At 35.0% G+C, this 15,099-nt stretch overlaps 1 protein-coding gene across 4 annotated transcripts in view; it reads right to left on the bottom strand.

Moving 5' to 3' along the window:
* CDH8 (cadherin 8) overlaps positions 1-15,099 on the bottom strand; it is a 244,324-nt gene that overhangs the window by 86,502 nt on the left and 142,723 nt on the right. For all 4 annotated transcript variants that reach the window (XR_012630543.1, XM_074881585.1, XM_074881584.1 and 1 more), the window contains one exon: positions 11,344-11,638. Coding sequence is in view for 3 of the 4 variants with exons in the window: in XM_074881585.1 (XP_074737686.1) it covers positions 11,344-11,638 (295 nt within the window). In the remaining variant the exon portion in view is untranslated. The remainder of the gene's footprint in view (positions 1-11,343; positions 11,639-15,099) is intronic.

Here is a 15,099-nt window from a genome sequence, read left to right as displayed (position 1 = left end):
TTAACTAGAGACTATAAATTTGAAATGCTGCCATTTTTACAAGAAAGCCACTATTATAGTTCAAGTCACTGTTGTCCTAATTACAATAATATAGCAGTTTTATATAATCTGGCCCAACAACATAATCACTGTTTCTTTTTTTCTTTATGTACCTAATATTGGCTTATGTAAAACAAAATAATTTTTTCAACAGATGAGGCAAATTTTAAGATGTTCGGTTAAAAAACTTTCTGCATCTTTTTCTGAGGTACACTTTTGCAATGTTAATAATGCTGCAATTAAATATGGACTGCAAAGAGATTCAACAGATTTTAATTAATGAACACTTCTAATGCGATTTAGCCGTTAACCATTGCTGATTGTTTTACTCTGTTAGTGTCAGGTTTCATAGTTTCTCTTTGCAACAGGCTAGCAATCAGAGATGCAATTAACAATAAAAGTATTTTTATATGGCTAGGTAAGAAAGCCTGTGTTTGCTGGCAAACTAAGATTAAAAGCCATCATAAAAATAAGATGTGTGCTCAGCTAGTGCTCTTCTGTTGTTTTGGCTGTGTTCTTAATGTGCAAGTCAGGGTACAGATTCTGCACATTAGTCAGAGAGAAAAATGCATATGCTGCCACAGGGAGTAGAAAAGCGAATTTTTTGGTGTGGCAGTGAAATGTGCGTACTGAAAAAAAAAAAAAATCAAACTTGTATGTTCTAGAGGAGGTAACGCATAGTCGGTGCCAGAAATTTACATGTATCCATATTCAATGAAGCAACCATTTTGTTGAAAGATTGCAGTGACTGGTAAAAATAAAAATGTGACCATAATGCAATGTAGTGGGACCATGTTTTCTCATTTTCCCAAAGACTTCTGGGTTTTTTTGCTTTTCTGATTCCCTTTTTGGTCACCCTTCCTCTTTCTTTCCTACTCTTCAAAATCTTGACAGGTTTAAATCTCCATTTCATTCAGAAGATCTGATTAGCAATCTGACAGTGCATTAAGAATATATTTGCATGAAAAAGACCTACCATTATTTACCAACTGGTTTGTTTTTCTAAGAGGATCACTGTGCTTCAAAATCTCTAGCTAGATTTTGAGTTTGGCTGATAGTAGCCGTAAAGTCAGTAGTGGTCAAAGCAAAGCATTGTTTGTATTCAGCAGGTCAGATAAGCATTCTTTCCAAAATGAAGCCTTTTCTTCACTGTCCTTCTTTGCTATAATCTCACAGGTAGCATGACAGTTGTTGTCATGGTAACAATTTTTTATTGAATAAAACTGCAATAATCTCATAAAAACCTGTATAACTTCTTGACATGTAAATTATTAGTGCCTCAAAGCTGAAGAAACTTATTCGTATTTGTTTTTCATTGTTGCTGATTTTTTAAATACAAAAACATAGTTTTAAGTCTTATCATCCTGTATTATTCTATATGAGACCATTTCTAAACACAAAACCTATGAATTAGAGATTTCACTAACCAAATAAAGAAAATGTATATGGAATAGAAATCTCTGTAATGCATTTCAGAACTTATTAACATATGCAAAATACACACATAAAATATTATTATTGGTATTTTAAATTGCACAGCTTGCTGTCTAGGTAGATATACATGCATATATATGCGGGTATGTTGGTGTATGTGTGTTTCAGGATTCTTTTGCAGATTGTACATTATTCCACGCCTACCTTCTACATCAGTACTTGAATGTATTTTTATTATTATTAATAGCTACTTTATTGCCAAAGCTCTAAAAGCAACACGTGGATCAAGTCTCACAATGAAAGAAAATCCTCTCCCCAAAGACTCCAAAAGCCAAGTACCTGGAAAGACAAATGCAGACAGACAACTGAAGAGAGACAAGGAGATGACAAGAGGATGTAAACCATCCTGGGAAGCAATGCTGTCAGCACACAGTGGTGCTGCTGCCTGACCTACCTGCTGTCAGGTTAGCACACCTACCCCACAGTGCCTACAGTACGTAGGCATCATGGAAAAGTTTTAAGGACTGCTTTGAGAACAGATGACAGAGGTCTTGTGTGGGTTTTTTCCGGAGATCTTCCCACGCTTAAAGGAAAGCATGTGAAAAATAGAAAAGTATTTGCTTGGACCCCTTTCAGTGACAAAAAGTTAATGGAGGTGAAAGATGACATCCTAAGCAGTGGTAAGGGGTAGAGATATAGGCCAGAATGGTCCACTAAAGGAAAAATGGGCAACTTGTGCTTGACATGCTAGAGAGACAGGAAGGCCAGAATGTATTCTGCTATATCTATAGTAGAATCCTGTATACAGCCACTCCTAGAGGAAGAAGTGAGAAAGAAAATTTGTGTACTTTACAGATGTAATACTGATATGCGGGTGATGAGAACCATATAAATACATAGATAGATGCAAGACTTCACTTAATCTTCTGCAAAGAGAAAAACAACAAAAGCTTCCTTACAATGAGAAATTGTACAAGGAGGAATAACACCCCAAGGGAAATAACAGAATCCTCCTCACTGAAGAGTTCACTCTGTTGCATAGAATGCTAGATAATGTATTCTAAGGGAAAACCCTAGAAAGACAGGAAGATTAACTAATAAGGTAATTTGTCTTTCCCAGCTGTAATTTATTTGACTCTAAGTAGTGAAATACTGTGATGCTGTCATGATCTTGTTTATGATGATTAAGGCAAGGAAGAAGGAAGAGAGGGTTATTCATATAACTCAGTTTTAGGCTCAACTGGCTAAATTAGATACCTAGTTGAACTAGCTTTCTGCTCTAAGGGAGGAAGGCAGAATTGTCCTCTCATGGGATCCTTCTTTCTTGGTTAACCAGAGAGGAATCCAAATTAAATTAGCCAGCTAATGTGAATGCCTAGATTTCAATCATATGACTGCTCTCTTATGTGTATGTACTCAAAATAGGCCATACCAGTCTATAATACTAACCCTCCAGGTACTTCAAGCATGTAAGCTCCACACCAACATATAGAAGTACAAATCTTGCAAGACTTTTGTTTTCACTTACATTATTTTCCAAACACATATATAAAAACCTATGTGCGCTTATATACCCATATAGACAATTGTATACACTTCCTGAAATAAACTACAACTGATATATTTCATATTCAGTTTTTTAAAACTAATCTAAAAGATTAGAGTAACAAAGCATTACTTGTTTGTTTTGCTGGTTTGTTTTATATAAGTAGGCATATGTAATGTCACTGAAATGCACAGAAAAAGAGATTTGAGAACCCAGTACTGTACAGACCTACAGGAAATGGCAGATGATGCCCCAGAGAATTGATAGTATAAACCAGAAGTTTTAACACCTGAAAAATCTAATTTGATAAAGGGATCTGAAAGAGTCAAACAAGAGCAGCTTGATCAACAGTAGGAAATAACCACTACAATAAATTATGAAGTATCATGCAGGACAATGCAAGAAACTGTTTCCTGTTTCCACCAGGAAAATAATCTTTTCGTATACCTTTGATCTGCTAAGTCAGGTTTAGCTCCATAAGCAGAAGAGGAATCTGAGTTGTTTCTTCCAAATGTTACATATTTCTTAATGCAATTTTTAGAGTAGATAGTTTAGAAAGTTAATGAAATCTTTAAAAAATGTGAATATCATGCAGTATGTGTGAGTCAAAATCTCTGAACAACTGAATAACCTACCACATGTAACACAACAGTGTTTTCAGATTGTTCATGTGTCATTTTAAGGACTTTTTATCATGTGAGGGAAATGGGAAAAATATATTGTATGCAAATGTGTAACTGCAGAAGTATGAAAGGTGCTTGCTATGCACAGGAGAAAAATGCCTTCTGTACAGCCCACAGACAATGGAGCAAGCTGGCAGCCTTCAGCATTTTACAGCTGTATAATGAGGACTGTAGGAAGCATGGCTGTGAAATCTAATAAGCTGCATATTTTACATTTTTTTGGTGCATAAACTAATTGTTTTCAAACTCTGATGCCGCCTCTTTAACATGATCTTTTGGAAACAAAAATGTTTTACATCAGAAATATATATTCAGATCTAGCGATAACTCTTTGGCAGTTATCCTTGCTGATGTTACCTACCGCTTGGAGTTAGCTTGTGTGAATCTAATAAGAAAGGACACCGCCTTTTCAGTTTTAAGGTTGGCAGTTCTTTCTTGCTGCAACTTATAAGATGGTGCCATTAGAGAGCCTGCAGGTATTCCTTTATAAATTCCCCTGGGTGGCTGTTTGTTAGGACTAGAATACAGTCTGTAATATCACAGGCAAGAGTGGAGGGGTAAAATATATTTTATGTTTGCCTGAAAGAATTATGTTTTCTTTTCATGTTATTTTTTTATTCTCCCTTTAGATATCGCCCTCACTATAGAATATTAATTGATATTTGTGAGATGTGGAAAATAGCTATTCTTTTGTTCAGGACTTTTTGAAAGACTACTTGTCTCTAATCAATTGACTATTTCATCAGCATTCATTCTGTGAGGTCCCCAGGCAAAGACAATAAAATTGGATGACCACTGTATACTATATTTCCAAGCAGGAAAAAAAGAGTACTGTAAGGCTTGTTGATTTCAATGGAAGTTTCAGGTTATGCTCAGGTGTATTGTATAAAAATATAAATAAATAATAAAGTAGCCCTGGATGTTTACTGCAGAAATTCTTACATTTATAACTTTCTGTTATGAACAGAAAACGGCTCGTTTACCTTGCAGCTTTGATGCTCTGCTTGCTTTGTTTGGTAGAGTGAAGCCTATAATGCCAGCAACTGTAATTCAGGTTGCAAAAGCAGACTCTGAAATATTGCCCCCTCAGGCCACTGCAGAGCAAGCATATGGCAGCAGAGACCATTTGGGCCCCAGGGAAAGGGCACACTTGAATCAGTTGCCCAGCAGTACTCTACCGGCTGATTCATGAGAAAGCCGTATTGACATCAGCTCCACAGGCAATTGCTTCTCTGTATTCACGAAGAAACATTAAGTGCTGCAGAATCAGCAACTAAACCAAGACAGAGGTAACAATTCGAGGCAGGGTGGGGAATGACCAGTGTCAGAAAAAAATGGATTCTGAATTGGATCTGAATCTCATTTTCCCAAATGTCAAGTGTGTCCATCAAAAAGACGACTAATACAGGTCATCTGAATTAACAGAGCTTAAGAAGTATTGGTCCCCAGTGTTCTAAAGCTAAATCTTTTGTGTTAGCAGAGTGATTTAAGTTATATTAATAAAAGTTTCTTTGAAAATATTACCACACCAAATTTAATTTTCTGATGTAAGACTTTCTACCTTGACGTTAGAACTTGTCAACATTTCCCACAACTGAAAAAAGGGAGAGTAAGTTCCAGTCCAGCTTTGTGGCATTTCATAGATCCTCAGCGTGGCAGAAATCTGTATCAGTCTACTTCCTCTCAACTGTCTGTTTTCCACTTCGGCATCATCTACTGGCCAACAAATGGGCTTGTGTCACTAGCATAGCTGTTCAGAAAAATGAAATGGCATGCTTTCAAAGCATACAAAACAAAAACCCTACCACTGTTTTAAATATATGTTTTCATCAAAATTTAAATTTGGGAAAATAATGAAAAATCATTGCTAAGAGTAGATTGAAACTTGTAACCAAAAGGGAACATAGCAGAAACGTGAGTCAAAGACTCATTTTCATATAGTCACAGAACAGAAATACAACCATGTATTTGATATGTACAAATGAATGAAACCACAAAGAATTTTGGAAGCAGAGTATCTGCAACAAGAAGATGTTTGTGACTAAGACAAGAATCATCTGGAAAAACAACAGGACAGATTCTTATAGATTACTTAGAACTAGACAAGCATGGACCTAAGACTGCTAAAATTTTCTCTGCTCTGCCCTCATATGATCAACATACAGGTATGTCTGTCTGTCCTCATCCTGTGAAACAGGAACATCATAGGAAGATGTATATCTCTCTGCAGAACTCCATAAGGAACTATGACTTCAATTCTGATCCAAATGGCTTTTTCCTGAGGAGTTTATCTTCACTATGTGTCATTTAAACAACATTCCTTTGTGCAAAGGGAATGTATGTGTGCAAAAAAATGGAGAATTTGTGACAAATTGCTGACAGTTAACCGAGAGGAAAAATGCAGCTTTTGCCTAAGAAACCACTACACGTTAATAGCTCCATACTTTGCACGCATAATTTAGGGCTTCTTTCTAAGATACAGACAGTGACTTCAGAACCTGATCATTCAAGTACTTGCTGCCATTGGTACAAAGATTCTGAGCAATCCCACTAATTTTAGCAATTTTGTATAGTCAATGAACTACTTTAGTACACTCAGGACAATATAGGTCAGTGCAACTAAAGGGTCAGATAATAAACCCCTAAAGAGCAATATCGTAACTTCATCCACGGTCCTCGAGCTCATAATGGTCATTTAAGAACAGTATGAAAAGATAATGATATTTTCAGTCAGACCTCATGAGAAATGGAAAGTACAAAAATAATAGCACATACTCAGAAATATGTTTTTTCAAGGCTCAATAACAAGTCAAATTAAGGAGAAGACTGTCTTGGTTTTGAATATATCCTAACCAATCATTTAAGGTTACTTATGATTTTGCTTTTAGAACTGTGTCTCGGTCATGCAGAATATACAGAAGATTTTAAACACATGCACACTCACTAAATAAATCTCTCACGTAATATGCTCTTCAGTACCACAGCTAGTGAATTTGATTATGCACAAAATGAACAAGTGGAGGAACAAGACAACATGAAGATATACATTTTCTAACAGCTGTTACATTGTTGCCATATTTTACAACATCTGCTGGTTTTTTCCTTAGCTTTTGCACTCCCTTTGCATTTACCCTTTGGGCTAATTTGTAGTTGACCCCAGTAATATAGTCCTTTTACTCTACAATTTTGTGACAAACTATCATTGATTTAACAGTCGTGCTCAGTGCCTTAAAAATCAATGCATACATAGGAAAAAAACCCCAGTAACACAGTGTGGTTGATCTTGATAACATTTCAGGTCAGGTTTTTATCGCAACTTTCTAATTTATCAAGTTATTTTATCACTATTCATATCAGACATTGCGTGTTGATTTCATATTCAGCAGATTTTGTCCCTCTGCAAACAATTTGTAACTGGAAGAGAACTAATATCTTTCAGAGAACTGTAAAGAAAAGCTACACTGTGTAGAGTGTACTTCCACTATACATGGCTATACTAAATAACTGTCCTGGTTTTGGGAAGAAAAAAAAAAAAATATTGAATGATTTCTTATTTACAGTGGTGTAATCAAGGGCAAACTCTGATCCAAAGGAAAACATTGCTAAGCAGATGTGCTTGTGCCAAAATTGGAAATTGATATTCTGACTCAACTGAAAGCCTAAATCCTTTTTCCCCCCAGTAAATAGTTTTCATGGAAGCACTTAAGGACAAAAATATTCATCTAAGCTTTTTCACACTGTTAGTATTTTCAAGTGTTAAAGGCAAAAGCATTTCTAGAGCAATGGCAGACTGAATTCCACTGTGTGTATTTTAAGATGGGGTATTTAATGACTGTCAGGGGAATTCTTAATATTTGGAGCTTATTAATGTTTGTCTGTTTACCTTAATTCAGGCAAACTATGAGAGAATACTCTTCCCTTATGGCTTTTGTTCTTTTTCCATCTGTGTCCTTTTTTATTTCACCAACACATTTGTCACTCTACTTCTGTCGTCTTCTGTCTTTCAACATGACACTAGCTGTCTAAACACTCTTGGCTTCACTAAGAACAAAATCAAGAAATTTCACTCCTCATTCCTCTCCTGAAAAAAAATCCCAAAACTATACTGTTGGGAGACAATATCCACTTTTTCCCCCATTATCACCTCTGCAGCATGCTTTCAGGGAATTAGTGAATCTGTGCATAGCTGAGAAGCCAACACAGAAACAGAACATGCTCCAGGGGGGTGGTAGGGTTTTTTTCTTAGGTTGTTTTTTTTTCCCTTTTCTTTAAATAAGCTACAGGACTAGTTCCAATTACCCTTGTGGATCTTCTAAGATTGCTCATTCATTTACATAATATGCTATCTTCATTGCAGACATATATACAGACCTCATAGACAAATGGGAAAAAAAACCCCCACAGTCAAGGGGTTCTTCCTCCCGGAAGCTTAGCTCAATCTCTTTTTAAAAGGTTTTAACTGGGCTTCATTCCCAGTGTCCCTTTACATCTAAAAGTGATTAAACAAGATTTACAGACAAATTAAATTATTTCCTATTTGTGAAATGCAATACTGTTACAATGAAGTGATTCCACAATTATTTTTTTTTGATCTTTAATTCCTTAAGAAAATTAATATTAGAATTAAAAGATTAAAGTGCTCAGTTTCAGCAAAGAACATATTCTCCATATACACTATTAGCTTTCACAAGCAAATTCTTCATTTTGGAGTTGGGGAACAGGGCTTACTATGTTAGATTATATAGGAATTACATAAAAGAAAGAAAGGAACACAAGGATGATATAAGGGAAAATTCAATTTAGTTCTCAAAACTTTTTCTAGAATGTGCTTCTCTCTTTCCTCAAAGAGAAATAAATTATTTCAAACTAGCTCTGAACACAGTGACGATACACACCACTCAGTACGTGCGTGGGTGTGCGTTCTGTGAAGACAGCTGAAAAGTGAGCATCATTCCTATCAGAGGTAACACGGTGTAATCCTAATCATTTCTGCACCAAGTAGTGGGAGGAAAACCATGCAAATCCTTTTTCTTTTGTTTTAGTAGGGAAGCAGGATTTTCCAGATATCACTGATACATAACATAAAAATCGAACAGGCTAGATTGTGGCCATACACATGTGATAATTTCATATATTGGCATACACACACATTCATACATATCACATACAGAAAGTTGCACGTACAGTTTGCAGTTTTCACACCCCCATAGTGTATCATTCATGTTCTAGGTAGTCATGCAAAAAACCCACTGACGTCCACATAATACATCTCTTATAGCAAGGAACATAGGACCAGTCTGTAATGTACCTACTAGAAAAACTGCATTGTGTTAGAACCTCAACATTACATTACAGAATAATGAAAGGTTAATGCATTCATCTGTGTTTTATGCATTACTTTCCACAGAGGTCCAAAAATAAAATGCCTTGTACTGCATCCTCATTACATAAGTGCTATATATATAGCATATGAGTTCCTATTCTGTTTCAGAGCAGTCAGTATTGGTATAAGCCTTTTGAGGAAAGAAGATGTTTAGTAAAACTTTGTTTTATCCTGAATAAGAACACTGCCTAGTAATGACTGTGTTGTAGAAATGTCAAGGCTGAAATTAGCAGTGGGTGGAGATCTCTTTAAGGGGAATTAAATAAGTGGATAATGAAAGTGAAATACTCTTAGTGTGTAAAAAAAAAAAATTCCTTGAACTCTGAAAGAAGACAGTTTTCTTATAAACATTATAGAGGAGTTAAAGTAATTTTAAGAGGACTAACAAAACTTAAAGAAAATTAAAATAATTTACAGAGCATCATTTAGTACAGGTCTTGATGTTGCTACCTGTGAGTTAAAAGAGGAAGACAGAAGGAAACAGTAACAACATTAGTGAAGGAGTAACATTCTCAAACTCAACTTTCCCTCTTTGGATAGGGGCAATGTCTTTACTAAGAATTATAAATATTGCTCATATACAGAGATATAAATTATTTTTATAGTAACCTTTCTGATCACAAACCATCTTTCTTGCCTGCATATATCTTCTCTTTTTTTCCTAGAAGACCAAACAAGTCCCATTCAAATAAGGATTAACTGCCTTCAATTTCCCTTCCTCCTCCTCCTACTCCCTCCTTTCATTTTCTTTTTTTTTTTTTTTTTTTTAATTTATTTTATTTAATTAAGCCATTTTCTTGCTTGAAGTTTGGCAAAAAATATCATCTGAAAGTAGGTTCATATTATGTTTGTGCTGCTGTATAATTAAAAGTAACTTAACAAATTAAACCTATATTATGGTAAAAGAACTGACATGCAGGCTTGAAAATTCACATATTTGTTTCAGCACAAGCAATTCAATGCAGCCAAGATATGAAAATCTGTTGGAGAAGTGTTGACGAAAAAATGTAGCCTCAGGTATCACCATCTAGTCAGCACACCAGCTTGCATTTGAAAATGACCTAGTACAATGTATTGTACTGAAAGTGAGTGAGGGGATGGTTCTGGCTCCTCACATTCCTCTTTTTTTTAACTAAATGAGACAGAATGGTGTTTTTGAAACTTTCTGATAGGACGCTGTGTTATTTTACAAAGTGCCTTGGAACTCCTTCAATTATCTTGCTTTGACAGATGTAGACAAATAGCTGAAAAGCACATTATCCTCAATATACTAGAAAACATTAGAATTTACTCTTTATTTCATGGCCAGATTTTGATGTCTTTGCTTACACTGAATTCTTATATTACCCTGAAATTGACTCTTTTGGTTTGATGGGTTTGCTTCCCTTTTGATTTAGTGACAGCTAAATATCACCTGCACTTCATATGCATGTATCGGTAGGGACTGACAACCTGAGGACCCGAATACATAATTATGTACATCTGTAAGTACATACTTACATTTGCAAATACAGAGCAAGGGATAGACTATGGAAAAAAAAAATCTAATATATTAACCCATAAGGAAATAGATTCACATTAATCCAACAAAATGAATAAATATAAGTAAAATGTATTAAGAAGATTATTTCCTACTCCTTTCTTTTTCTCCCTTTCACAGAGTTAATTTCCCTTTTCACCATCTTTTTCCACAGCTTTCTGTTTTGCCCTTCCATCTTCTGTGCAAATCCTAAGGCTAATTGGTTAAGTCCACTCTAGAGTCTAACCATCAATTCCCAGACACACCATCTTTCATTTCAATGTATTCGGCTGATTATAGTTGCACTTAGAGGAAAACAAATAAGTATGTATCAACATACTGCAAGTGCTACATCTGTGTATGAAAATACACAAACAGATAATTAAACATCAACAAAATATCAATAGGATTAGAGTGTCATGTTGGAACAGATCTTGATAAATCCTTCTCAATAACAATACTCTAACTACAGCGTCATAAGGGGAATATAAATTTAGCCCATTAAAGTGTTGTTGGACAAAGAAAGACACATTAATACATCTGTTAGTCATTTTCTTACTACTAAGGGACTCTACTATTGCGCTGCAGATAAAAGCTTTGGCCAAGAAGAGATTTGAAAATATGCAAATTAATTCTAACAACATAATAAATATCTTATTATTCATCAACAATTCAATGGCATACTGGCACAGTTGAAATTGTAAGTAATCAAAGTTCATCGATGTTTAGACATACGTACCTACAACAGACATTTCTGGAACGGTGGCATGATATGGGCCATCAACAAACTCTGGGGCATTGTCATTGATGTCTTGAACCTTAATAATGAATTCTGAAGGAGGCTCCAGAGGTTGGTTCGTGTCCCTGTCGACTGCTTGAGCTGTTAGAGTGTATTCAGCTTTTTCCTCACGGTCAAGCCTTTTCATTGCATGAATGTCTCCAGTCTTGTCATTGATCACAAAGATGGTTCCAGCTCCATCTCCTGACAGAATATACTTGATTTTGCTGCTGCCAGGATCCAGATCTGTGTGTAACTTAAAGGAAAAATAAAAGCATTTTAGTGACAAAAATTACAGTCAGAATTTTTTTTCCATTCGTCTAACCATAATTTTGTCAAGCTATTCTTTTGTACTTTAATCTTAGCACCAGTGATCCATATCTCAGTTTGAATACACAAGGAGAGTAGGGATTTGTATGCATGCTAATCAAAAGTGAATGTAATCATAGGCATAATTAGACTTTCTATTTAAAAAGCAGCTGTTATATATATTTTAAGTCCCTGTTCTAAAATGTAAATGTCTTCAGAACTATTATCAGCCAAAATGAACAAGCACAAAATGTCCTTAACCTATTAGATCAAAGGGTGAATGAAGGATTAAGAGTAATATCTATTTTAATCTAGTTCTTTGTTTTAGTTATTACTTTCAGTTTGTTTTCAGGTGACTGAAAATGTCTGAACACTGGCACCTATGTAAGTGTTGTAATGGACAGCATTCACTGAAATTTAGAACCATAACTCAGGTGTTAGCAGAATTTAGAAGGTTCCAAGATCTTTATTCTAAATGTATTTCCCCTGAAAGAAAGCTTTGTTAAAGCAAGTTTCCAGAAATGTAAGAACCCTTACACATATCTTCACATTCTCCTCAATGCCCTATTAGAAAAAATAACATTTAGACTGCACTTGACTTTTCAAAAACCAAGTTAGGATTATAATAATCTGAAACTGTATGGGAAAAATAGGTTTTCTTCTTTACTTTCAATTTTTTTGTTAATTAAAAGCCTGAACTGAAGAACTCTGGAGACAAAGGACATCCACTTATTTTTTTGTAGGCGCAGAGCCAAGTACTAAATATCAGATTATCTCCAATAATTTTTAATTTGTGAGGGCGAGTGCACCAATTCGTGGACCATATGTATTAGTGTCGACACATTAAAAAATACAGGGTAATATCTTAGATATACAGTAATAGTGCTTTAAATTCTATTTGTTGTTAAATCTAACATACTCAATATGAACAAAAAGAAAAGCAAATAACAAGTCATTAAAAATGTAACTTGGATTTATTATTATTTATCTCTGCCTCACAAAAGATAGTCTGAAGGAAACACGTACAACCTGTTTAGGATAGCTGCAACATGACTTACAACTGCTACTAGACTTGTGCCTGTTTGCTCATTTTTGTGCAAACAGTTCAACAGAAATTGTTGCTGGTTATGCACTTTACTCTTCAATTGACAGCAGTGGTTGCTAGGGCTGGACAGCATTGTCATTTGATATAAGAAACTGTATTAGGATATTAAAATAGGTGTGAAAAAAAGCCTTATAACACTGGCTAGTCGAGCCACAAGGAGATTTTTATGTCATACCACAAGTAGGCTCTGCAGGTTCTTCAGTAGATAATTGGGCACATAGAGCTATATCTGCAAATTAACCATTCAGGAATAACTGCTTAGAAAACTCGTTAACAGCACCTTACAAAAAAGGAATCTCAAATTGTTGCAGTGAGCACAGCAGACAACGGCGGTCTGATTTTCCAGTTGATCTGGTTTATTATACATACAAAATCCTGGGCCACCAGCGTATTCTCTGCTCTGCAACAATAGCAGAACTCCCACTGACTACAAGAGGTGTAACTTCATCCTCTGTGTTCTGCTGGACAACACATTATTACCACACCACCTATTACCAAACCATTGTTTTAACAACTTTTTAAAAGCACTTTAACTGTCTGTGAATATGAATGACTCAATCCAGTTCACTTTTCCTAGCCAACCCACATGAACATACACATAGACACCCAGAGACAGCTGAGTCCTTTTCCTAAAAAACTGTTTTTCTTTTTGCAGTTGCCATGAGCTTTTACTTGAGAACAATCAGCATAATTTACATTATGTTAATTTAACAGCACTCTCCTGTTGGTTGGTACTGCAGTTTTGTCTGCTCAGTAAGACATGTTAACACAACTTTTTTTTTTTTTTTTTTTTTTGGTCTTAAAGATTACTGTCCTTATGAGCAGGATTATACTCAGTCTAGGTATGAGCAACATAAAAAATTATTTTCAGGGTCCCAGAGCCTGTCAAAATCTATCCAGAGTCTGTTTGTATTTTAAACAGATTGTTTATACTTTAGGCATCTGTTTGGCCCCTGGATAAAATCTATACATTATTAACATTTCATATGAAGGTTTTGGCAGAATATTCATAGCTAAATTACAGTGATGTCGTATCACAACATTGTCTGGACACACACAACTCAGCAAAGCAATTGGGAACATCTCAGTTTACCCCACTATACAAAGCCTTACAGTGAAAAACTATAATCTGAATTTCTAAGAAGGTACTGGCTGGATAAACTAGATATCCCACACAGATATTTGAGAATGTGCAAAGATTCTCTAATTTGCTATTTGCTAATAAGGAGGAGAGGCTGTCAGTGTAATCCTAGTATGTTTTACCCATATTATCTAACAGAAGTTATGGTTAATAAATCAGTTCTGGTATAAATTAATGTAGAGCTATAAAACCTTTGTAGTGCTAGTATGATATCAACAGTTAAAATGAGAAAAAAAGTCTATGATTACTATTGTTTCTTCTAATAAGTTAAAGTCTTTTGTATCAAAAGAAAGAAATAGATATTGCTATTTAAAACACTATAAAACAAAGGGCTAAACATTGAACAAAAAGTGAAAGAGCTAAAAGCATTTTATAATCTCAAAATTGAAAGTCTGATTAGCAGAAGATCAGTTTTTTACCCAAAGATTAATAGTGGGAAAAATGATAGTAATGGTTTTTTAGTTCTTTAATAAAAAACAAGCCATAAATATAGCATTTACTGAAATCGTATGTACTTTTTATGGTGAGCATCCAGGCTGACAGATTAAAATATCTTTTCTAGGTTTTGAAGTTCTTACACTCTACTATCAAAATATTACAATAAACGACCTATGGAAGAGCCATTTTTCCAAAACCATTTCATTGTTTGGATTTAGGATTAAAACATCATCCTCTATTTACAAAGTTAAATCACAGAACTGAAGTGAAATTCTAAGCCAGAAAACAGTATTTTTTTCCAAGTAATATTTCCTCTCTTCTACCAGATGTGAATGATAATTTACAGCAATCGTCAAGCTTCAGCAAGCTGTGTTCATGTGAAGGTTAAAGATCATTAAACACATAATTATATAGGGTCTAGGTGAATGATAAAGAGGCATAATGAATATCAGTTTCTGCTGAAAAAGCCTCACAAATGTTGTAAATGTAAAACTGTTTTCCACACCCATACCTTTATTTGTTGTGCCTGCGCTTGAAAGCTGACCTCTTATTTTTCGGAGCAATATCAAGAAATGTATCAAGACTTTCTATTTGAAAAAGAAGACATCTATAGCTAGCCCCTATGTCCCACTACCAGACAGCATCCCAAACCAGAGAAGCATGTTTACTGGAAAACTTAATTATGTTCAGAGTGAGTCAAACTCCCTTCATGTGAGATTCAGTT

The sequence above is a fragment of the Strix uralensis genome, chromosome 12 (genome assembly GCF_047716275.1).
Source record: "Strix uralensis isolate ZFMK-TIS-50842 chromosome 12, bStrUra1, whole genome shotgun sequence".
Taxonomy (NCBI): domain Eukaryota; kingdom Metazoa; phylum Chordata; class Aves; order Strigiformes; family Strigidae; genus Strix; species Strix uralensis.
Note: the sequence above shows the minus strand (reverse complement) of the source record. Positions and strands in the feature narration are given on the sequence as shown.